The sequence below is a fragment of the Penicillium canescens genome (genome assembly GCF_028828765.1).
Source record: "Penicillium canescens strain IBT 15451 chromosome Unknown utg000011l_segment0_segment0, whole genome shotgun sequence".
NCBI classification, from domain to species: domain Eukaryota; kingdom Fungi; phylum Ascomycota; class Eurotiomycetes; order Eurotiales; family Aspergillaceae; genus Penicillium; species Penicillium canescens.
In genome coordinates this window covers 3,172,362-3,195,463 of record NW_026703973.1, presented here as the reverse complement: position 1 = coordinate 3,195,463, position 23,102 = coordinate 3,172,362, and the positions used below count along the sequence as shown (strand labels likewise).

The following is a 23,102-nucleotide window of genomic DNA, read 5'->3' as shown; positions in this document are numbered from 1 at the left end:
GCTATGGCAATCAACATAGTACAATAGTAGACCCTCTAGAAAAGCCCTGTAAAATCTGAGGCAGCTTTTGGCGCTTAATGGTGCGAGTATGCCTTTGAGAATAATGCATCCATTCCCGGCGTAGATCTTTATCTTTGTGAGTACATAAACGGCATGATCCGTAATTTCTGGAACAAGGTCGGTACCAATGCTGTGCAAGTAAAACCACTACTGGCGAGTACTAGAGAAATTAAGACACCTGACAAATATTGATCTCATGATGTCTATGACTAAATCACCTGAAGGAAAGTTCGCGCGTTTCAAAGACGAGGAGACAAGTATGAAGTGACCAGTTACTTTAAGAAATATGAAGGCACACGACTAGACGCTTGGCCCATTATTAGATAACCATGTGCCCCTCGGCATCTTCTTTTCGCCGATTCCTGTTGTGCTAGTCTATCAAGTGTCTACTAATCCATCCAAGTTGGCAGATATTCATCCGTTCCAATCACTATCTTGACCCTGTAAGCGTCCTCCTTTAAAATTCTCTCTCTATCGGCAAGATACGCCTCCACCTTCTTGGAAGAATCTACATAACGTCCCGACATAAAATCTAGCCTTCCACTCGCCAGCACCAAAACCATACCCGCGGGCATCTGCGGCGTGTCGGCGGGAACATCCTTGAGGAAACTCACTGCGGCCTTGGCTGACTTCACGTCGCCTGGCACTCTGCTAGACACATAGCTACTCCCGTCGTCCTTAATGTTTCCTTCCACCGCCTCGGCAAAGTCCGTGTAAAACCTCGTGCGGACCACGCCTGGGTGGATGCTGAAGGTTTTGATCCCGGCATCCTTGTTTTCGTGGTGCAGAATCTCGGCGAGCCTACTCGTTCCTAGCTTTCCAATCGTGTACGCACCCATGCCGGCGGTGACGTGCGCGGCAGCACTGGATGTGAAGATCAATGTGCCTCCTTTTGCCGATTGTCGCATAAGCGGCACCACCGCCCGAGCAAAGTTAAATGAGCCCTGGAGAGAGACAGCCACTGTGTCCCACCAGATATTCGGTTCAGACTCGTGAATTGGTAGAAACTGCGGGGGGCGGCCCGCGTTCATGAAAACAACGTCGATCCCTCCAAGATCATCAGCCGTCCCGTCCACGAATGCTTGCACGGCGGCAAAGTCGGTAACATTGAACGCGGCTGTTCGTACTATGAGGGTTGGGTTGATGACTTTGCAAACGCGGGCTGTTTCCTCCACCTCAGGAAGTTCGAGGGCGATAAGGCTTACGGATGAGGCAGCCGTGCGTGCGAAGAACTCGGCCGTGGCGCGGCCAATACCGCGCCCGGCGCCGGCAATGATGACATTCTTGCCAATGAGCGAATTGGCGAGGTCTTTGTTTTGTCGAGGATCTGACTCGTATTCACAGTCATGCTTTCCGCCTAGAGACATGTTGATCTGGGCGAATGTGGGTAGTCAAGTGAGGACGGGGAGGGTAAACAGAACGTTGCAGAAGAGCCAGCGGGTGCTTTCATGGACATTTTGACGTGCTCGAGGCACGCTTTAATAGCGAGCCCTTCTAGCGCTCGGCAATTCGCCTCACTGGCATACAATATTTGTTCGGCAAACAAACGTGGAATTGCCGATGTAATGCTCCTTGGTTGGGGCGACTGATGCATTGGCGATGACGATGATAACTCTATTAGCCTGGTGTAGCTCAGCTAGTGTGTAGTGGCTATTTTGGGGCTTCGTCCGGCGGAAGTCAGTTTAGAAGAATTGCCTACCGGTAATATATTGTGTACTACTTCCTCATGTCAACATTGTTTCTCGGCTTCCATATGAGGCAGGGGTGGCGGGGTGGCGGGGTTTCTTTGGCACTGCAGTGTGTGGTTTACACGCAGCGTCAACTCCAACCCCGCCCCCTCACCCACCACCAAACATCAAAGAACTTGCAAGGCTCTGTTAATGTATCATTTGGAGCCAGTTATTGACTTGAAAAGCTCCGACTTCCGCTGGCAGATTGCTTAGCCATTTCTCCGTATCCATATCCCATTGACTTTCGGATACAGGAGCCACGGTTGTCTTCTGTGCACCATCTTTTACCGCACCTAGTAGAGGCGCGAATATATTTGAATAGCGTGCGTGTTTCACCGCTAATCTAGAAATTCGTAGTTGAATTCGTCGATCTTGTAGGCTATTACTTTCCTGGGTCCTCATTGCTCGGAGTAGGTAGGCAGCACATATAGTTATCGCGCCCCGTATGTGGGGAGATTTATTTCTACAAAGCCGACGGCACCCCACAACTCGCCACTTACCCATGCTTTTATTACCGTCACCCGACGACAATTGGGGAAAATGTGTGCTACACAAGCGCCCGGTCAGCCTTACCGGTAACAGGGCTTTTTCAAAAGCGGAGCGTTTCACGCGTCATGTGCGGAATCATACCAACGAGAGCGATGAGTGTTCGGCCTATGGCAAGCTGTATTCCAGGAGGTTGGCAATTGCAGATAAGCTGACTACACCGCAGTTTGACATATTATCTGGTGCAGCGGCGTGTTACGACGACATACGATCGGATGGTATCTAAACATGATAACAGGACATTTATCATGCCGCTGTCTATTTCAGTCGTATCATTACTCTGGCTATTTGACTGGGGCTATTCCAAACTTTTCTCTCTTCTGATAGAACGTGGCAGCGAAACAGAGCCCGACTTAATTCCTCATACTTGTATATACATCTACCTAGGACGGGAATGCTGCTTTTCCTTCACTGATATTCCAATAAAAAAAGGTCATCTACCAATGACGCATACTCAGAGTTTAAGAGGTATTACTTCAAACCCCTGCAGTTTAACAATCCAGTGATTCTGCCCAACCGGCATATCCTGCTGACCTCCAAGCTCAAAATCGAATTTTTACCAGCCGTGGGATCAACTTGCAAATTTCAAGCAAGCTGATATTCTTCCCACCACAAGGTCTAGATCCCTGGCCGAACAGCATGAATTATAGTTCCGTGACGTGTGAGTCTTCGCTCAACTAGCGCTCTGGTCGAAATATGTCCGCGTCATCGCCGAAGATCAAATAATTATAGTGCGCAACCCATGGATTGATTCCTTCTACCGTCTGATAGATAATCCGTTAGCAACGAGTCGTAATACCCTAAGTCAGAAAATTCCAGGGCTACGGTAGTACTCACCTTTTCGGGGAAGAACTTGTCACGCAGCATGACACCACCTGCCGGCATAACGCGAACAAGAGGCAACCCCACTGCCAGATTCATACGCAGAGCCTCCTTAACACAGCCTGCAGATTGCGGAGGTTTTGGCTCTGCACGAAAGTGACAGGGTCCGAGATCCTCCCCTCCCTTGCGGCGCTGATAATTTCACACGCAGTTCTGCCAGGCAGCGCTGATTCTGCATTAGATAAAAATCATCGACGACAGCGCGATGCCTGTTGTATCGCTCGCCGCGAAAATGTTTTGCACGCATCCGAAAAGAAGATGTGTGGAGGTCAAGGGAGAATGGTCCCGGTCGTGGGCTGCCAAGAACTTCCCAAAAAGTCTTCTGTACGTCGTTCGCTCTGAGGAGGCTCCGAGTCGCCATCTTGAGTGATTGTTGTCTTTGTTTTACGCTGGATGACCAACTATTGTATATAGTCAATCATTACCTGCGCTGGGGATACTACAAGACGAACGAGCATGGCGTGAACCAAGGGAAAAGAACCCGCTGAGGCGCTGTATAGATTGCTATGATCAAGTCTTGCAATCATGTTCGATATCTTCTGCCTTTTCAAAATGACCGAATGGTTTGCCGGACTACGTGTAAATAGCCAACTTGCTGTTAGCTAGCGCTGGCCAGGTTTGTTTACATCCCTTTCTTCTTCACTTACCGTGATATTGGTAATCACATCAAAAGTGTAGTATTGAAGCTAAGCATCTATATCTACGGACTGTTTTCTCTTCGGGAACCCCTCCAATTTCCAGCAGAAGTCCGGACGCATTCATCAACATAGATCTCATACTGAACTATCGACGCCATCGAGTAATAGCTAAGCAACCGACGCCGAGCAACCCCATGCGCCTTTGCGTCTTGCATCACGAATAGATTCACAGTCCAGATCGCAGGGGCTGTCCAGGCGCAGTCCGCTTTCAGGAACTTAATTCCGTGACGTAGATTAGCTTGGCGGATTCAAGATCGTTCATGCTGTACATGTTTGGCGCAATGCGGACAATTTTTCCTAAGAGCAGTAGAAGAGAGCACGTTAGTGGGTAACCAGTGACAATATTCAGAGCCTTATTCTACCTAGGGCGGAAACGAACCATGTTCTTCATGCAACTTGATATTATCATAACGGATATCTCCTTTAAATACTTTGCGGAAATACCACAGGGCTCAGTAGCGTGCCGTAGTAGGACCTGGGATGCTTCTCGGGGGATCCCAGGTCGCTCGTACAACCCGGAAAGCGGCGTAGACGGCAGTACCGATAAGAATAGCGTAATTTGCGTTTGATGGATCGGAGCAAAAGAATCCTCGACCGGGGCCGTTATTGGGACTGGGTTGCTTGGTTAAGGCCGGTAAGTGCCAAGTATGGTGGGCTTTAGAAATGCCACAATAGAGGAAGTGTACGTTGGAAGAACCCGACGAAATGTGCTATGGAAGTACGGCTTGATCTTTGAATGCGTGGGTGCGGGGGCTTGGTACGTAAGTTAATAGGTTAGATGTTCCCTAGGTTGACAGTTGCGACACCTGTAGTCGGTACACAACTGCCATTGCGCCTAATCCTTGGTGGATGCCATGTATGAGAGAATATTAGATCCCAGTGCGTGCCAGTACATCATTGAGGGCTATGTCGTCGAACTATCCCAACCGTTGCAGTGCTAATAGTGACGAGCGCCTTCGGTAATCTGTATGTGGACGATGTACCATTCTCACCCCGCCGGTTCCGTACTTTGTGGGGGCGGGGCATGGCCAGTGAATATCTCTGGTGGATGGCAGCGGTGGCTATTTAATTCCAAAAGCTCCTTGTGCAAGTACTAACAATACCGCTTCCTGTCACTGGCATTTCGAGCTAGGATTATGGCGAATGAAACTATGTTTATTCTCTTCCCTCTCTTATCTTGTTGCTGGGTGGCTTGGAAACTCGTGCAACTTGCTCGCTCTGCCCGCCGCTCCCCATCGCTTCCTCCTGGACCCCCAACACTACCATTCCTAGGTGAACAACCCATCCTGATATGTGGTAATCCGTATTAACGAACGGTAAAGGCAACTTACACCAGTTACCAGCCCAGAAGGCATTCTTGAAGTATATATGGATGCGGCGCGGATCGACTTTCATGGTACACCGCTGATATAAGTGCAGATTCCAGGAGTGGTCACGAGTGTACGGCCCCATTATTTCACTAAAGACCGGACCTGCAAACCTTGTTATCCTAAACACGGCAAAAGATGTCAGAGAGTGAATAAACCCACAGTTTGTTCTATACGTATTACGCCGACTCACGCTGGGTTATAGATTATTCGACAAACGAGGCGCGATATATTCCAGCCGACCTCCAAATCACATAGGGAGGGAACTCATTACACGCGATAATGTGCACTTACTCCTCATGCCGTATGGACAAGCATGGCGGAATCAGAGGAAAATATATCAAGCTATTCTCAGCATCACGGCGGTGCGCGCTCTCACACCATTGCAGGACGCTGAGGCTACATTGACCTTGTATCAACTTGCACAATCTCCTGAACTTTACTACGACCATATTAGGAGGTACTCCACCGCCGTGATCCTGTCTTCAGTTTTTGGTATCCGCGGGCCCGAGTTCAACCATCCCAATGTCACGCGCCTTTACCATGTCCAGGACCAATTCACCGCCATCCTGGAGACAGGGGCAACGCCCCCATTGACATATTTCCCTTCCTCAAACGTCTGCCTGACTTCGTATCCCCCTGGCGCCGTTGGGCCCGCCGAATTCGAGCTGAGCAGCGACAGCTTTACTTTGAGCTGCTGCAGGAGGTCAAGGGTCGGCGGGAACGAGGGATCCAAGTGAACTGCTTTATAAGCCAGTTGCTAGACGAGAAAGCGAAGTACGAATTGGACGACGAGCATATCGCATATATTGGTGGTGTGCTGATGGAAGGTGGTTCGGACACTACCGCATCTACGCTACTTTCGTTTTTACTGGCCATGGTCAAGTATCCTAAGGTGTTCCGAAAAGCCCAGGAAGAGGTTGACCGTGTATGCGGGACGAAAGAATCCCCTACATTTGAGCTTCTCGCACATTTACCTTACGTGAAACACTGTGTTTCTGAAGTAGGCTTTCCTTGCTTTTTGCTGTGGAAGGCTCGTCCACTGACATGGATTCTCGCAGGTCCTTCGCTGGAGGCCGGTTGCAGCTGGCGGTATTCCACATGTGCTGATCCAAGGTACATCTTCGTTCCCCAGAGACTTCGGTTAACTACTAATGATCACAGATGATGAGTACAAAGGATACAAATTTCCTACAGGCAGCACGTTTCTGGCTAATGCATGGTATTCAATGAACTGTTCATGTGCCTTGCACTTCAGCAGGCTGACCAACGCATCTAGGGCGATCCACCATGATCCGGAGCTCTACGACTGCCCAGACGACTTCGTCCCAGAGCGCTACGAGCACAATCCTCTAGGTTTCAAGTCTGATATCGAAGAAGTGACGGATGGCATCCGGAAGACATACGGGTTTGGAGCAGGTAGACGAATTTGTCCTGGCTTCCATCTTGCTGAAAATTCCTTGGTAGATAACAAATCCTCTCATTCCATTCTATTCCTGTACTACTATCATAGAAATCAAGGGAAATTAATCTAACGCATGACAGCATATTAACGTGGCGAAAGTCCTCTGGGCCTTCGATATTCGTGCCGGAACGGATCCCACCACAGGACGTCCGCTGCAAGCCGAGGAGGTCAATGTTGACATAGCTACGCAGTGGACAGATGGATTTCTGATTGCGCCGAAGCCGTTCCCGATTGTTATGTCGTTGCGCTCGGAAAAGCACCGTGAGGTATTGGACAGGGAGCTTGATGAAGCTCAGAAGGTTTTTCAGAGATATCAAGATTAGCGCCTTGAATGACAGAGGATATGTCCAGACAGCCAGACACCTCCAAGAGCAGGCACACGTACGGTCCGAAGAGACTTTTCCTCCGCTCTTCCATTCAGACCCCACAGGGCTTACAAGTTCTATTTCGCGTGCAGCTGTCGATGGGTATAGAAACGATTGAATTTGTACGTATCCGCAGTATTACTCGCCGGATTCAGGTTATGCGTTTCTTTCATATATATCTTATACATAGGTACTTTATCTGATGACGTATCTATTAATGAGCTACAGCTTCTTGTGGTATGGAAGAACAAATTTCAGACAACCACGTACCATCCAGGTAAAGACCAATTTTACTTGGCGTATAATGCCCATCTGTAAACAAGTGTATGCTCAAATAGGGTAGTGGTTGAACCCGGGGCGACAGCACGGTGTCCGGCATCTGACAATCGTGTCTGGCAGGGATTCAAATTCAACTTCTCACTATCCGCCTCCGGTATGGAATGCCGGTCATAAGAGCAAGCCAGGATCCGTCCAGTACCCCGTATATGCTGCCCAGGGTTGAATAAAGCCCTGTCATTTTGGGACAGATTCAATTCCCAGCTCTCTAGCAGACTACCGGAGTTGTCCGACGCATTGGATCTCTGAACAAGTGGCTGCAGCACCCAGCATCGCCTAAACCAGCCGCGGCAAATCACAAAGTTGGCCTGGTGGCCGAGTGCATATCTCGCTGTCACAATAGGTCTCGTATGCACCCAAAAACCAACCCACCTGGTTGGAGCCATAGTTCAAGCAATCGGAATGTTATCCACTACAAAGAACCACGTTCCAAGGGTTCTGTTTCATGCTGCCACCGCCAGAACTGCGCTTGCTGGGCTCATATGAACCTTACATTTACAACACGGGGTGTACCAGACCCCCCTCGTGTCTTCTCTCCCCTGAGCTGGTTTCCTGTCTCTAAGGCAGCTGACTAATCATCTATACGGCAGCTGGAGTCTTTCCGAAGCGCCCAGACATGGACTCCATCCGGTCGTAGACGGAATGCCGTGGTCTGCCGTGCCCACTGCGACGACATTCATTGGGTGCCGAGGTTGAACTTAAATTTGTGGCATTCAATAATCTGCGGGCATGCATCCAGGGAATAACCTTTCTTGTTCGCTGCCTTTCCCCTGCAATCAGGCGCGGGGGGCGGTGGCTGACAAAGAGTCTCGGCCTACTCCATACTGTATTTCCCGTATCCGCCTGATCAACTGTGAAATGTGAAATGGCTGAGTTCAACCCCACAAAAGTTTGGTCAGTATGGGGTTGCGGGGATTGGAAAAGGCAAAAAGAGAAGGGAGGGAGGGGGAAAGGGCGAGCTCTGGACACTCACCCTCGACTACTCCCTTCACCTTCACTCCATCTGCCCCATCTTCAATTCCCTCCCTACGGTCAAATTACGTCCATTACGTTCTACCTTGTTCCACGTACTGATGGACTGCGTCGAAGTCGCCCTGGACAAGACCTTCACTCCACAACTGCACCCCGCACAAGATAATCCGGCCCGTACGACTCCACGCGAGACATGGAAGGGCCATCGCGCCTGTTTCGAATGTAGACGGCATGTGTTTCCGCCCACGCTTTGATTTCCCCTTGACCGTGCTGATCTGTGTGATTGTGTGTGATGACCCCAATACTGACGTATATTCTTTCTCTTCCTACAGAAAGAAGACAAAATGTGAGCCTCCCTAAACTGTATGCCGCCATCACCCATGCACGACCGTACTAACCAGCTTATCTAATTAGGCGATATGAGACAGCCCACTTGCGGGCTTTGCGAGAGGACTGGCGGGTCTTGCACCTTTCCCACCAGAAGAAAGACACCCGACGTGCGTCGGCTATCCGCCACTCGCCAGAATAAACCCAAAGTTGATTCACGGAAGCTTGGTAATGCCTTAGCGCCCCTGACACATGCTTAAGGATCTTCAACATTAATGCTTACGCCAGAACGCCTCGTTGACTTGCTCGAGTCACGACTCGGCGATAGACAGGATGTTGACATGCTGGCGTGGCGGCTGTCTGAGATGGACCATTCGACTGTTGGTTCCAGCGACAGTGAATTTCGTACATTGACCTCGCTCGATCATAGGGAGCGAGCTCAACAGGCGCGGGAAGACAACGCCGACGAAGCCGTGTCCTTGACGAGAACCCCAACTAGTGCCTTAGATAATCACATCACTGACGACTGGATCTCCCGGGCCTCATCCCTTCACTCCTTGAGAGATGGTGACGGAGACGTAAACGCGGGTTGTGGGTGGTGGTTGGCTGTTCCGGAAAAAGTCCTTACTGAGCTTGTTCATCTGTTTTTTGACAAGATCCAAGGCTGGCTTCCACTTCTCCACCGACCGCGATTCTTCGATCATTATGTGAAGAATTGCGTATTCGATAAACGAAGCGCACCATCCTTTTCAAACACTGAGTCACTCCTACTGTGCGGCATGTTTGCCCTCGCTGCCCGACACTCGTCAAACCCCTGTTTCCAGGACATTCCAGCACCAAACCGGGGACAACGATTCGCAGACGACGCAAGCAAGTATTACGAGATGGCTCGTACGTCCGAACAGAGCCCAACGCTTGGGTACCTTCAAGGCTGTATCTTGCTCGCCTTCTATCAGTACACTTCCGGGCCTTCCCATCGCGCCTGGATCCTTGCCGGTGACTGCGTTCGTCTGGCCTACGATTTGAATTTGTGCAACATGGACGAGCAGCAAGACGACTGCCCGAAGCCAACAGAATGGTCGTTTTTAGAGGAACAACGACGAGCGTTTTGGCTGGTTTGGGAACTTGATACGTTTGGCTCCGTCATGTCGAGACGTCCATGCTCTATCAACCGCTCAATGATAGCCGTACGGCTGCCTGTTAATGACGGGGTCTGGTTCGCCGACAACCCGGTCAAGTCTCCCATTATTGATCCGAGGCCGTCTGCAGTATGGGAGATACTACTCGATTCGCCGAATCAAGGCGATCGAGCATGGTACCTCGTTGGCAACTTCCTCATGACCATGACCAGCGAATTCGCTGCCAGTCGACACATTTGTACGCGCGATAAGGACGAGCTCGTTGATGCCATCACATGCTACTCTCTCGTCATTTCGCAGAGATTCAGCCTGGAAAGCCTCGAGCTCTCTGGTCACTCCGACGATGCTGCAAAGCACAACTGGGTGATTGGCATGCACCTGATGGTTGTGTGTAGCCGCGCTACGATTCGGGCTAGTTTCGCAACGCAACGACCCGAGATGCTGAGCTTCTCACGACACTTATCTCAAATCTTATACCAATGGCAACCCGAGTACATCCGTTTGAGCCAACCGTTTCTTGCATGCTGCTTGCTATCAGGCCTGGCATACCCCTCAGAAGAAACAGTTCCGGCCTCAGGTACGCCGTCCCACAGCACCGACATGGTGAGGCTGGTGTTATTACAGTATGCCTCAGTCTGGAATCTTGCTTCTGTTTTATTAGGTATGTTCGCTTCCCGCAAATTGCTGTGTGGGTATACTAAGGCCTTAAATTGACAGATCTAAGAGGAATGTTGATCCATGGCGACCATCCTTCGGCAGAGATGTCGTTCGAAAAGCGTTTTGCTCTATACTTCCCTCCTTGTGTCCACCCTAGGTCCTCCAATTACCCTAACGTTAGCCGGTCTGGCTTAATACGAGGGATTACCGGTGAGAAAATGGGGGATGATAATAGGGGTAACGAAGACAACAGCCCCGCCCCCATTCCAGGACTAAAACAGCTCACGCAACCCGGGGTAGAGTTGGAGCATATAGTGCCTGGAATGGTCGAACTCGCCAGTATATCTAGTGGAGGATTGTCCAAGTTCTTAGACTTTGATGGCCGAAATGAGTGGAATTCACGAGACTCGCTCGATTACGCCTTTGAGAACAATGAGCAGTTGAACTATGTTCAGTTGCAGGGGTTAAAAAGTGGCGGGTATGCTGACGAACTATACGTAGCCTAATGTGGCATGCGGCAGACTTGTTCAATCGCTTTTGTTCGTATTAGTCTTGCATATCATCACTTTTTTGGCAATAGACTTATTCTTCCAAACTATCAACAGTAAACATGTCAGTCAATACCCTATTAGGCTTGATTGTCATATGCCACAGGCTACGTTTAACCGACAGCCGCACGATCAACCTTTCCCAGGTACCTTGCTGTTGTTGTGATAATGGTCTTGTAGACGCTAATATTCAACTGTTGTGTGATTGCCGAGCTGTACACCACGGGTTATATCCTATTTTCTTCTTATCCCGGCCATATTAGAGTAACGACGAGATACCCAGCTTCTTCTGTGGCGTGAACTCCTTTCAAGAGAGCAATTTTGAACAAAAACCATACAATCAAGTACAAGTATGCAGATAAGCTGCGTCAGTAAACACTCAAACTTTGACCGACTCAAACCACCTTTCCGCTCAACCTTGGTCATGGCTATCGGCTAAGGTGGAACGTTTTCTTCGTGCTTCACGCTTGTCCCTTGGGGGCCATGACTGTCGACTGACTTTTCCATATCTGGCGACAACACCAAATGGCCTTGTACATTGTACAATCCAGCATCCATGGGGGCATCGATGCGGGCGTCAAAGTCAGCTCCCTGTTCCTTTATGAAACAAGATGCTGTGGCTGATAAGTATGTATTTTGATAGGGGACATTGTAAGACTCACATATCACTAAGACAGCACAAAAGGAGGCTGAAATAATCCAGGCGTTTCTAAAGGCGGACAAGTACGCCTCTTTCATCGCTACCACTGCCGCCTGAGCAATCTCAGGCGTGACCCCTGGTACCGCGGCGACAGCGTTCTTGCTTTGCGTAGCCAGAGCGTTGATCAGTTCAGGCAAAGATGAGGAGGGCAGTCCCAGTGAGAGCGCCGCCGCACCGACTTTCTCCGGTAGCTCCTTATTCAAGGTGTCGTTCAGAACGGCATTGTTGATGGCTAGGCCAATTGCACCTCCCAAGCTCCTGACTGTAGTCATCAACGCCGATGCTAAGGTGATTAACTCTGGGGAAGTCGTTAACTGAGCAGAGACCATTGAGAGTGGCACAATAGATACGAGAGCAATGCCAGACAGAAGTGGGAATATGTAGAAGGCATAGCGGGGAGTGTCTATCTTGACCGTTGCCAGAAGAATAAAGAACAATAGAAGGAAAACACCACCCAGAACGAGGGGCGGCCGAATTGTCTTGCGCTTCGACGACCACAGCCCGAACACTGGGGCGAAAACCAGACCAGTACAAAACATGATGGTAAAGTTGGCACCAGCCAAGAGAATGTTCGCGTCATATATAACCATAATTTCAAAGGCGAAGTAGGAGTTGGCCGCGAAGAAGGCAAGGCCTTCGACGAAAATGACAAGAAGGGAGACGGCGAAATTCCTATTAACCCAGAGGTCATGATGAAGTATGCCATCCTTCTTGAAGCGCCACTCGTAAACGGCGAAGAGAATCATGGCTACGACGCCGATAATGAATGGACCAAGGATGTTCGCACTGCTCCAGGAATATGGGTTTTTGGACCACGACAGCGCCATGGAAAATAGGGCGAGCCCCGGGGCAAAAAGGAAGTATCCAAACCAGTCAAGACGTTTGAGCTTTTCAGACGTGCTGAGGGATGTTTGAAGTTCTCGGGGGGAGGATTGTAGCCGATAAGACACCCTAGGACCGCGATTGCGTAGAGACCAGCCTCAATATACCAGTAGATACGGTAGTGGGGAAGGTTGCCGTGTTGGAGCATTCCTCCACCCATTAACAGCCCAATAATTGCTCCAAGGCTGGCTGATGCCATGGCAGACGCTTGACCCATGGGCCGGTATTGTCGGGGCAGAACTTCCGACAAAACAGCCAGGATAACTGACTGGCATCCGAAGTTAAGGCCGAGAATGGCAAAGCCGGCGATGATAGTGCTAGAGTTCCGGGCCCGGGACACAATTATGGATCCGACCACGCCGGTAAGAGACAATGCGATAAGGATAGGTTTCCGGCCCCAGTAGTCAGCGGCCTGGCTGATGGGCGGGTTCAGGGCAACTGTCATAATGGCGATGCAAGAGGAGTACCAGACGGTCTTGTTTGTACCACCGACGACTTGGGCCATTGACTGTGCCAAGAAGCCTGCCCCGATGAGAGAGATGAACTGTGCCATGTAGGTGATATTGATGGCCTAGATGGAGGTTTGGTCAGTCTGAAGCTGATCGCTGCGGGTAGTGGTTAGAGGGTAAACCAACCACAAGACAGATGATTGTCTTTGAGTTAACATGGGTCGTCGGTTCCTCTGGCGCCGAGAGCGCAGTGGCAGATTGTGAAGCCATGTAGGGCGGATTGAGACCCCGAGGTGACAAATGCTACGGAAAAACGTTTGTTTTGCAACTTGGGCGCCAGCAGTGTGAAACCTGGACGTCTTTACTTGATATATATATATATGTATATATATCCACAATGCCAACGCCACAGATAAAGGAGGACGTGACTTATATTAGGAAAAGGTCTAGTTAGAAAACCACGAACCACGCTAAGCGCTACCCCGGTTTCCCCGTATTTCAGGGTTTCGCCCCACATGGTCTCCTTTAGACTTCCAAACGGGTGAGGAGCATAAAAAACACGGCCTAACACGGTGACCGGTTTGACCGTGTAGCGGTCACCGCGATTGCGACGCACGGCAGAACTGCAGTGCCAGGAAACACCCCGCCACCCCGCCACCCCCGGCGAGTTGAGATGAGGAAGTTCGTACCCAGTATAACTAGTATAACTACCGGCAATTCTTCTACAGCTGATGTCCATCTCCCTTTAACTGGAAATCAACGTGGTAATAAGTTAAGAAGACATCTATTACCGCCAGAATCAGCGGCTCCCGCCACGTACAACGTCCCCTACAAGCATCCCACCTGCTCTGCCTCAATCTTTTGTCTACGCCTTGCCATATCCTCATCCCTCTTCCTCATCTCCCCAACGCTCTGAATTTGTCTCACAATGTCCGCAAATCGGCTGAAATACGAGACGTCCACGGCGGATGTTGAAGGATACACCCGTGCCAAGCACCTTTACATCCCCATGCGCGATGGCATCGAGCTTTGCGCTAATTTATTCCTACCTTTCTCTGCATCCAAGGAGGGGAAGAAAGTACCAGTAATCTGCAGCATGGGACCCTATGGGAAGGATATTCATGCCTCTACTTTTGGACTGCCGCGTACGCCAATCTACGCGGAGATGTATAAGGACATCAAGCCATTGGGTCCTGATGCTGCATTCGAGCTATGCGATCCCGCCATTTGGGTAAGTCGGCTGAGCTTGTTTTTGTGACCGCTGATGTGAGGCTGATATCAGGCATGGGATACAGTGTCGAGAGTTCGGCTATGCACTTCTTCGTGTTGACGCGCGCGGCATCGGGGGTAGCCAAGGAAGGCTGGACCCATTTGGTCTCGAGCGGTCTGTTGCTATTCGGGCAGATGCGGAAGGACAAGGTAGGTGCATTTCGTTCCCTTTAATTTCGAGCCGTGAGGTAACAATTTCCAGATCTCTACGACGTGACTGAATGGGTTGCTCTTCAGCCGTGGTGCACGGGCAAAGTCGCCTTCAGCGGCATCAGTTACTATGGCATGGTTGGATACTGGGCAGCCATGCAAAAGCCCCCGCATCTGACATGTGTCATGTCTTATGAGTCGGGGTGTAACGTCTATCACGCTGCCAGAAAAGGGGGCATTTACAGCAATAATTTTCAATCGCACTGGTATAACAACGTTGTTCTCCCCTATCAGGCTGGGAAGCAGGATGAATCTTTGAGCGAACAGGAGCTGGCAGCCGGCCGGGTTGATTTCCCGAAGCTGCTCGCCATGACTGAGTACCCGAACGAAGGAGTCTGGGGTGTCCTTGACCGGGTCCGCAAGCTTTCTGACATTGAAGTCCCTTTCTACTTGGCTGGGAACTGGACAGACCCTGAGGTCCACTTAGCAGGGAATATTCGAGCCTTTAACGGTATCTCGTCCAAGTATAAGTGGTTGGAAATGCATACCGGCAACCATCTCGCTGCGTTCTATGAGCCGGCACACATTGAACTGCAGAGGAAGTTCCTCGACCACTTTCTCTTTGATATGAAGGATAACGGAATGCTTAGTGTCCCTCGTCTCCGACTTCTGCAGCACCATGGCAAAGAGACGTTTTATAGAGACACTGAGACTGCATTTCCCCCACAGGACGCAGAAGACGTCGCCTTCTACCTCACCCCAGACAAAAAGCTCTCTCTAACTAGCCCCGCTCATGCAGAGCGCATCGCATTCAAAACCCAAGGCTATAATTCCACGTCTAGAAACCTCCATTTCGTACTCGACTCGTCCTTTACCAAATCCTTCGAGATCCTCGGTTCCCCCTATCTCGAGCTGGAAGTCAGCACAGAGGCCGATGATCTAGATCTATTCGTCTATCTTCGCGCCATCGACTCAAACAGCGAAACCATCATCCTCTCTGGCAACCATGGCGAACCTATGGACAGCTTTGCGCGGGGTTATTTCCGTCTCTCGCACCGTGATGAGGTTGCACTGAACTTCGTAAAGGAGAAAGTCATCTGTCAGTCCAATGTTCCCAGATCTAAGGTTGTCCGAGGGGACGTCTACAAGATTCTCCTGCCCTTGTACCCGGCTGCATTCCTCTTCGATAGAGGACAGTCACTGAGCCTCGAAATCGGGCCTGTCAATACTCCAAGTACCATACCTCCGATGCGACATGAGGGCGGCGATCGGACTACTGATAGATTTGGAGGAGAGAATGTTCTTTACTCTCATGGAAGACTGGTTCTTCCGAGAGTGAGACGGTGATTGGATAATAAGTGCTCTGAGGCTTTCTTTATTTAATGTATGTAGTAGACTTTTCATGCAAATCAAGTATCAATCATGTACGGAGACACCACATGCTTCAATCGATCAGTCAATCAATCAAAGGTCTATTAATCTGTTGGAGCCTAACTAGTATCGTAAGGGCTATGCAGGTGCTTCTTTCCAGTTGAAGCAGGAACCCGTGTCCGTACGCCTAATCGTGCTCTAGTATAAAATGTGAGGCTGGGTCTTAAAGAGTGGAAGCACTAGCCTGTTGTATATAAGCCAAACCTATAAAACCTATAAAACCTATAAAACCCGTAGTATAAATGAAAATTTAGTGCTAGCAATGCATTGAATACAAAAATGAGCCGTGGATGCACCTCCAGCTCTCTAATGTCCTGTCCTTCTCACGAGATATGTACGCACCTCCGCGTTAAGATCCCAGCTAATATATACTACTGTAAGATTAAATCCCCTTTCTTCGATATTCTCACTTCTTCCTTAATTAAGTGTTATGTTAAGCTCCGGCTATTTAGAGCTTTAGCCTATTCCAGCAGCGTGTATTCGAATTAGATCTTGACATTTCCCATGAGGGACTAGCCAAAATCTAGTCCTACAGTATGTCCATGGGACTAAAATATTTCCTTAGTCCCACCATGGGAATTCCCATAGACGTCTATACCAGTAGAAAAGTTTCCTATCTATACTATATTAATATTACTTTACTCTATATAAAATTACCTAGAAGTTAAAAAGCGGTTATTAAATAGCTATATCTTTTGGTATTTACTCCTATTGGAATTCCTATGGGACCAAAATTTAGTCCCATGGTGGGAGTCCCGTGGGAAATGTCAAGGTCTACCTATGTCTTACTTAAGAAGAAGCTTAGTTTATACTATAGCGTAAGAATTGTGCTAATAGCGTAAAGATTCTGTAGATCTCCTCGGTTTTTACGTAGTAAACTAAGAGCGTCTTTATAACCGTATATAGAGCATTAAGTATAGCCACTTTCTAAGAGATAATTTTAGTATAAGCCGTTCGATTGATTTCTTAAAGTAGTCAAAAAGTGCGTTATACACCCTAAAGACGTTATATATAGTGATATCCTTCGTTTTAGAAAGGATGGTACTAAATGGTTAGAAAGGCTTAGTGATAAAGAGGAGGTGATCGATCTACCGCCACTCTACCTTGCTAAGTTTAAACTTAGGTCGCTTGACATAATCGAAGTATATATTAAAGCACTTCGATATTCGCTTAGTATAGCGAAGTATTAAAAATATAGAATTCTAATATATCCGGATATCTTATAGTAGAATAAGCCTTAGTTCTTAATTTTAAAGGCTTAGTGGCTATAGTTAATATATATAGTGAACCTTGGAATGTAGCTAATGGGAATAAGGGAATATACGGAGATCATTACGATACCCGCTTCCGGTTACAAAGCGGAAGTATTCGACCTTGGGGAATGTTCCAATGTACAACGTTGGAATACGGAGGACGTTGGTCTTTATCTAACCCTCGAACGTGTGAATATTTCTTATTTAGCTATGTGAAGAATTTTAGGTTCCTCGTAGTCGAACCAAAAGTTGTTCATAAATCTTACTGATCCCCCACCACTTGAGGGTCCTCATGACGGAAATCGATTCGTCCAAGAGTTTTCCCAAACCTGAAGGAGAAGAGATATTTCCCACTCCCGAAAATTTGATACATCCTCGACCAGTCTCAATCCACTGGATCCGTTTCGCGTGATTCAAGTCTGATGTCCCTATAACGACAGAGGTCGCGTCGGACGGAGAGTCCTGTGACTGACCCAAGATAACAGAATATAGCCACAGAACCAATGCAGATTTGAACAAAAGTACTGGCGTGGAATAATGCGTGCAGTGGGTAGATCGAACGGTTTCAAATAAGTCTGCCGCATACACAACAGCTTGCCTCGTTTTGTGGGGGGAAGAGCTCCATTCCCTTTCTAGTCGGGCTAAGTCTGAATTGCCGTATCGCTTGAATTTGACTTTTAACACAGTCGATAAAAGTGGCATTTTCGGTAGATTGTCCATCATCAGCGCGGAGAGAATAATGATCCGATGAGCACTCAGAGCCTTCAGTTCGTTCATAGGAAGCTCTTGCCCTTGGTGATATGTTATTGTAAGGATTTGTCGTAGTGCATCTGCAGCCATTGTGCAATCATCGACCGAGACATTGGAGGAATAGTATAATGACTGCCGGCGGTTCTCTTCAATAGTATTGAGGAGTTGCTGTAAAATAGCACTTTTCCCGAGCACTCCTGTTTTATTCCATGTTGCAGCCCAGCTTGCGTCGCACACCACCTGAAGCAGAGTTTCCGGGGAATTGGTTGCTATTTACCTCGTTAGAATAAATGCAGCAATCAGTTGAAATTTCACCTACCCTTGCGAGCTGGATAGCCAGCCCAGGCTTGTGCGCTGGATGCCGCCCATGGCTTTTCCTCTTGCGGCAAGGAGATTTGCATTTCATGGGTTCCCATCACGCGGCACAAGTCAAAGTCGGTTTCAAAAGCCGAATCCATCAACTTGATTTCAACGTTAGAATGAAAATACGGAGGTCTATGTTTGAGGTGTTCCTCCACTCACCCAAATGGCAAAGCCAGTTCGCCGCCTCCCTTCGTCAAGAGTCCAGAGCTGCCATTTCTGATCCAGGGGTAGATCCAGATGGAATACCCTTTGACGAGGCAGATAGTTCGCGAATAATCGTTTCCGACGAGCTAGGGTTACAGGAAGTGCTTGCAACAGTTCGGCAATTTCGAGGGCCCTCCGTTCGCCAGAATACCGTAAGCCCAATTGATTGAGCAGGATGACCTGTGTCAGCCAGAGTTCCCGGCCATTTTGATTATGATTTTCGCACTGATTTGGCGTTAGTCTCACATCGCCTCATATGTTACTGGAAAGCACCGTTCAAAATATCGTACCAGATATAATGTCGACCGTCGGACCATCTCATTCATAGCCCTTGAACAGGCTTGCGATTGGGGGAGTTCAGAAAATTGAGCCCCAATGGCGCCAACAGCAAATATGAGCAGCCAATGTGTGTCCGAAGTACCAAAGGACGGCTTATGCAGGAAAGGAAAGATTGGATGAAAATGTTCGAAGTAGAGCTGCACCCAAGCGTTGATTATAGGGGCAGGTGGCAACCTTGAGTCAACAAATCTTGGAAAAGTTGATGTCGTTTCGATAGTCAATGCCAATTGGGCCATCTGACCGACAACAATATTTGAGACTTCAGGGACATGAGCCAGGTTCTCTTGATCCACTTCGTCTGTGGAGATATGCTCCATATTGGGGAATGACAACTGCGCGTCAATGTTGATAGAACTTGGCTGATATTGCCGTGGTTCTATGGCTTCTCCTTCCAGGGTTGGTGAAAGGCTGCAGTTATAAATCTCAGCCACTGCTGCGGGTGTCAAGGGTGTGGGAGGTACAAGGGTCTTAGCCGCAACCTGCTCAGGCTCTCTCGGTGCCGGCCAGAGACTATCGGGTCGCTCGGCCGCTGAGTCGAGGTCAAACAGGCTCGGAAAGAAGTTCATATCCAGGTCGAAATCCCAGATATTATCCAGCTCTGTTCCTCCTTCGCTGAAGGGTTGGATGCCGTTGGGCTCGTGTATCATAGACGGCGTATTTTCAAATAGCCCATCATCAGAGATACCTTCGAAAGACACGGATGGTGCATGGAACTGATCTGATTGTGTAGGCGTTTGAACGACGGGTCTTTCCATTACAGTAACGTTTGCTTTCTTTCGAGTTGGTTGACTGTAATCCTCAATCAGAGGATCAACTGAAAGCTCATTCGAGGAATTATTCGTCACAGCGGGTAATTTCGTTATCTTGCGCTTATGGGAAGCTTCATAATAGCAGTCGATGCCATTATTTTGGCAACGCTGACACGGTTGATTCCCATTACACCTGACCTTCGAAATGTTGCACGGTTTGCACGCTTTGGCTATGCGACGCCGATCGCCGGTCTGAGCCTTACTGTCGAGGCTGCCCTGATGGATTGTGGTATAATGACGTGATAGCGAGTCTCTTTTTGGGTGGTTAGTTCTTTGTCTCAGCGGGGAAATTAGCTCTGGAGACGTACACTCTGCCAAAGTGCTGACCACACTCGGTACAGGAGAACGGCTTCGCTTTCGTATGGGTGCGAATATGCCGTTCATAATGTTCTCGCCTCTGGAAGGAGGTGTTGCAGATGTCACAATATATGTCGGTAGATTGCATTGCAGAAGTAACCGATGCCCAGGTCAAATTGACACAGACAACCAATTCATACTAGTTTCACTCCAGATTGAATCTAGCGAGAGGTGGGAATAATTAACAGCATCGACTCAATAATTGTTACAAGGTCATTCTCTTATTAAAGGGAAGCATTTCCGCCCCGTCGATCGAAGATCGACGTTCATTTTTGACGATCACGTGGATTGTTTATGAAACGCCACCCCTCGAACAACAATCACCGTGAAATTTCTGCTCAGGCTCCCAAATTGCGCAATATCTAGCAAGTATATTCTTAACAGGTCTATTCTTGGTCCATAGGTTGTGAAAGGTATGAAACAAGGCTTATTCTGCCTTCAGCATGGACCCTGATTTTCTGCACAAATTAGCGGAGTATTCATAGTATCCAATAGTTGCCAATTGCACTTTAATACAGGGGCAAATCATAAAGCTAGCGACAGACTATAGCAAACTTTAGGAATCTTCCGTTGTCTCGGTGGTAAGGATTGCCGCAGATTTGTATTTGTTTCGAAGTACGGTAAAATAGCATCGGCTCTCCACCGGGTAATTTTGACTCGACATACCCTGCTAACAATGTAGAGGACACCTTGACTATTCTTTTTACCGCTAATAAGATAAACCGTCATTTTCAAGCGAATACTATGTTCTAGGCATCAATAGTTGAATTAATTAAGGCCTAATTGGGCTCATTACCGTGCAATACAAAAGCGCTAGCAAGTGGGGTTCAAAGGAAGGTCGGGTACCACTAAAGAGTCAATTGTTGGATCATGCGGAGAAATGATTCCGACATGTTGGAAGTGTGGAAGAAGTCGATGCCCGCAACCAGCCCTTTCTTAAAATGAAGTCATTTGGTCAGTGCCTCTGAAGAACGAACACGATTTTGTGAGTTTAGCAGACTTTATGGTCTGTTTCTGTCTTCTGATTGGTTACTTTCCCTTAGCTACTTCTGTATCCCGCCATCCTTTCACCTACGTATTGATTTCCTCAGCATGTTCTTAGATCCTTTAGCAAGTTGCTGTTGGGGACTTCTAATAGATTTTACACTAAGTTTAAAAGTATATTTTGAATCTCCCTGACAAGCTACGTATTGTATTCACATCTGAAAAGCCGCATGAAAATATAGAGGCTTCCTAAGGGGGTCATATATTTTGTCAAAATTGACTTAAAGAAGTGCACAATAGGACTACGCACTAGGTACTCTCACTGCTCGTCTTCTCTCTCTTAATAGCTCAAATCCATCCTATAAGTCTATAGCTGGTAAATTCAAAGATGGGAGAGAATAAATGGGACAATGGAAGCAAAATATGCAGTGTTTGTTTGCCAAAGGAATATCTAATCTATATGGTTGACACCGACTTGCAATGACCGATCCTTTCCAAAATTAACCAAGCACAGCCCTCTTGACATTTACCTCAGTAGCTAGCAGGCGCTGGGCATCTTGTGCTGGATTGGAAGGCCAAGTGAAAGAAAACATGTCTTTGGGGAGTTCGGCATTCGGCACATATTTGCGCAATTCGTCGAGCATCTCGGCGCGGCGCTCGTCATGGGTCTTTGACATCATCATGACTGTCAATGCTCGCTCATAGCGGACCTTGTTGTACAACTCCAGGCGTGCAGATACCTGCTCCGGTGTTGTGTCCGAGGGAAACAGCGCACCAAGTGCTGCGCCATCCTCGAATGCCTGAGCACCACCCTGGCCTTGATCTAAACCATGCCATTAGTTAGCCAATGCCATCATACTAAGTCACTTTATAGTGTAATAGAGAATGAAAAAACTTACGGGGAAGAGTCGGGTGTGCTGCATCTCCCACAAGAGCAAGTTTACCCTTGACAAATTTTGTTGGTGGCGAACGGGTTCCTAGACTCCACAGCTTCACGTCTTCACCAAGGCGACACATTTCTCGGACCTCCGGTCCAAAATCTTGGTAGGTCTCATAAAGATGTTCGACATTACTGGAATCCAGCCAGGAAGAATCCTTTGTCGAGACGCCGTCTCTTGCAGGGTGAATACCGACAACATTCAACAGTTGACCCTGACGGCATGGGTAGAACACAAGTCGCCGGTCGCTCGCTGTGAATGCGTGGAGACCATCTAGTCCAGTCTTTTTCAAGAGAGAGGCAGCCAATTCATTGTCCTGTGTCTTGGAAACGGGAATCAAGAACCGAAAACAATTTTGACCAGTGCTTTCCTTCCGTGGCTCCTCTCCGGTGACGCTGCTCACGGTTCGGGACTGTTGGTTTAATCAGTGAACTGTGCACTCGCAGGCCAAGGTTTCGATAGTTAACTTACGTGAATCCCATCGGCACCAATGATCAAATCACCAGAGAACGTAGCTCCATCTTTGAGTAAGACAACTCCCGTCTCGGCATCCTGGAATTGTCAGTGAATTTGAAATATTAAAAACATCTGTGGTTGTTACGCACTACTGATTCCACACGAGAAGACAACCGGACGTTCACTCTTCTGCCGTTAAACTCCTTCGCAGCTGTCACCCGAAGGGCGTTGTGTAGATCAACACGATGAGTCAAGAGCCAGTCATCATGTATATCCAGTGTTGTTTGGAGTTCCTTGGTCACCTGCATCAAACAGTTACTTTAGGGGTTCAATCATATTCGGAGAGAGAAGCATACAATAGGAGTCCAAAGCAGTTCACCCGCTGAGTTCCACACTTGAAGTCGATTGCATGGGGATGCCTCTAGGTTTGTGAAGTCGCAGCCCCATTCTCTCAGGATGCGACTTGCGTTAGGGGCAACGTGAATAGCTGCACCGACCTCGTTGAGGAATCCGGACTGTTCAATAACCTGGGTGGACAGTTAGTAAATTGAATTAACACATGCGATGAATTGGAATAAACCTGAACATCGTGTCCGGCCCGATTCAACGCAATAGCTGCGCCCAAGCCTCCCAGGCCTGCACCAACGACAATGACCTTTAGTGGCATTTTGTGGCT

General features: G+C 48.5%; 9 protein-coding genes across 9 annotated transcripts; 3 read left to right on the top strand and 6 right to left on the bottom strand.

The window, feature by feature from the left end:
* Positions 1 to 449: 449 nt before the first annotated feature.
* On the bottom strand, positions 450 to 1,427 carry N7446_013942 (SDR family oxidoreductase; the record flags this gene model as incomplete). The annotated part of the gene is made up of 1 exon (XM_058522681.1): positions 450 to 1,427. One exon carries the CDS (start codon positions 1,425 to 1,427, stop codon positions 450 to 452), a length of 978 nt encoding a protein of 325 aa, XP_058366158.1.
* A 1,586-nt stretch (positions 1,428 to 3,013) lies between these two features.
* Positions 3,014 to 3,221, bottom strand: N7446_013941 (Cytochrome P450; the record flags this gene model as incomplete). The annotated part of the gene is made up of 2 exons (XM_058522680.1): positions 3,014 to 3,100; positions 3,174 to 3,221. The coding sequence occupies 2 exons, from the start codon at positions 3,219 to 3,221 to the stop codon at positions 3,014 to 3,016; spliced, it is 135 nt and encodes a 44-aa protein (XP_058366157.1).
* A 697-nt stretch (positions 3,222 to 3,918) lies between these two features.
* N7446_013940 (uncharacterized protein) lies at positions 3,919 to 4,187 on the bottom strand (the record flags this gene model as incomplete). Its single annotated transcript, XM_058522679.1, is given in 2 exon segments — positions 3,919 to 4,121; positions 4,133 to 4,187. The coding sequence occupies 2 exon segments, from the start codon at positions 4,185 to 4,187 to the stop codon at positions 3,919 to 3,921; spliced, it is 258 nt and encodes an 85-aa protein (XP_058366156.1).
* Positions 4,188 to 5,582: 1,395 nt separating this feature from the next.
* On the top strand, positions 5,583 to 7,071 carry N7446_013939 (cytochrome P450; the record flags this gene model as incomplete). Its single annotated transcript, XM_058522678.1, has 6 exons — positions 5,583 to 5,778; positions 5,835 to 6,286; positions 6,345 to 6,399; positions 6,448 to 6,505; positions 6,563 to 6,746; positions 6,829 to 7,071. The coding sequence occupies 6 exons, from the start codon at positions 5,583 to 5,585 to the stop codon at positions 7,069 to 7,071; spliced, it is 1,188 nt and encodes a 395-aa protein (XP_058366155.1).
* Positions 7,072 to 8,652: 1,581 nt separating this feature from the next.
* N7446_013938 (Zn(II)2Cys6 transcription factor) lies at positions 8,653 to 11,050 on the top strand (the record flags this gene model as incomplete). Its single annotated transcript, XM_058522677.1, has 4 exons — positions 8,653 to 8,767; positions 8,836 to 8,976; positions 9,037 to 10,548; positions 10,605 to 11,050. The coding sequence occupies 4 exons, from the start codon at positions 8,653 to 8,655 to the stop codon at positions 11,048 to 11,050; spliced, it is 2,214 nt and encodes a 737-aa protein (XP_058366154.1).
* Positions 11,051 to 11,527: 477 nt separating this feature from the next.
* Positions 11,528 to 13,393, bottom strand: N7446_013937 (siderophore iron transporter; the record flags this gene model as incomplete). The annotated part of the gene is made up of 3 exons (XM_058522676.1): positions 11,528 to 12,692; positions 12,743 to 13,245; positions 13,310 to 13,393. The coding sequence occupies 3 exons, from the start codon at positions 13,391 to 13,393 to the stop codon at positions 11,528 to 11,530; spliced, it is 1,752 nt and encodes a 583-aa protein (XP_058366153.1).
* A 658-nt stretch (positions 13,394 to 14,051) lies between these two features.
* On the top strand, positions 14,052 to 15,889 carry N7446_013936 (uncharacterized protein; the record flags this gene model as incomplete). Its single annotated transcript, XM_058522675.1, has 3 exons — positions 14,052 to 14,354; positions 14,419 to 14,542; positions 14,595 to 15,889. The coding sequence occupies 3 exons, from the start codon at positions 14,052 to 14,054 to the stop codon at positions 15,887 to 15,889; spliced, it is 1,722 nt and encodes a 573-aa protein (XP_058366152.1).
* Positions 15,890 to 18,178: 2,289 nt separating this feature from the next.
* Positions 18,179 to 19,637, bottom strand: N7446_013935 (fungal specific transcription factor domain-containing protein; the record flags this gene model as incomplete). The annotated part of the gene is made up of 4 exons (XM_058522674.1): positions 18,179 to 18,216; positions 18,296 to 18,437; positions 18,499 to 18,768; positions 18,834 to 19,637. The coding sequence occupies 4 exons, from the start codon at positions 19,635 to 19,637 to the stop codon at positions 18,179 to 18,181; spliced, it is 1,254 nt and encodes a 417-aa protein (XP_058366151.1).
* A 1,895-nt stretch (positions 19,638 to 21,532) lies between these two features.
* N7446_013934 (uncharacterized protein) lies at positions 21,533 to 23,093 on the bottom strand (the record flags this gene model as incomplete). The annotated part of the gene is made up of 6 exons (XM_058522673.1): positions 21,533 to 21,855; positions 21,932 to 22,382; positions 22,442 to 22,522; positions 22,576 to 22,728; positions 22,783 to 22,953; positions 23,007 to 23,093. The coding sequence occupies 6 exons, from the start codon at positions 23,091 to 23,093 to the stop codon at positions 21,533 to 21,535; spliced, it is 1,266 nt and encodes a 421-aa protein (XP_058366150.1).
* Between the last annotated feature and the right edge of the window lie 9 nt (positions 23,094 to 23,102).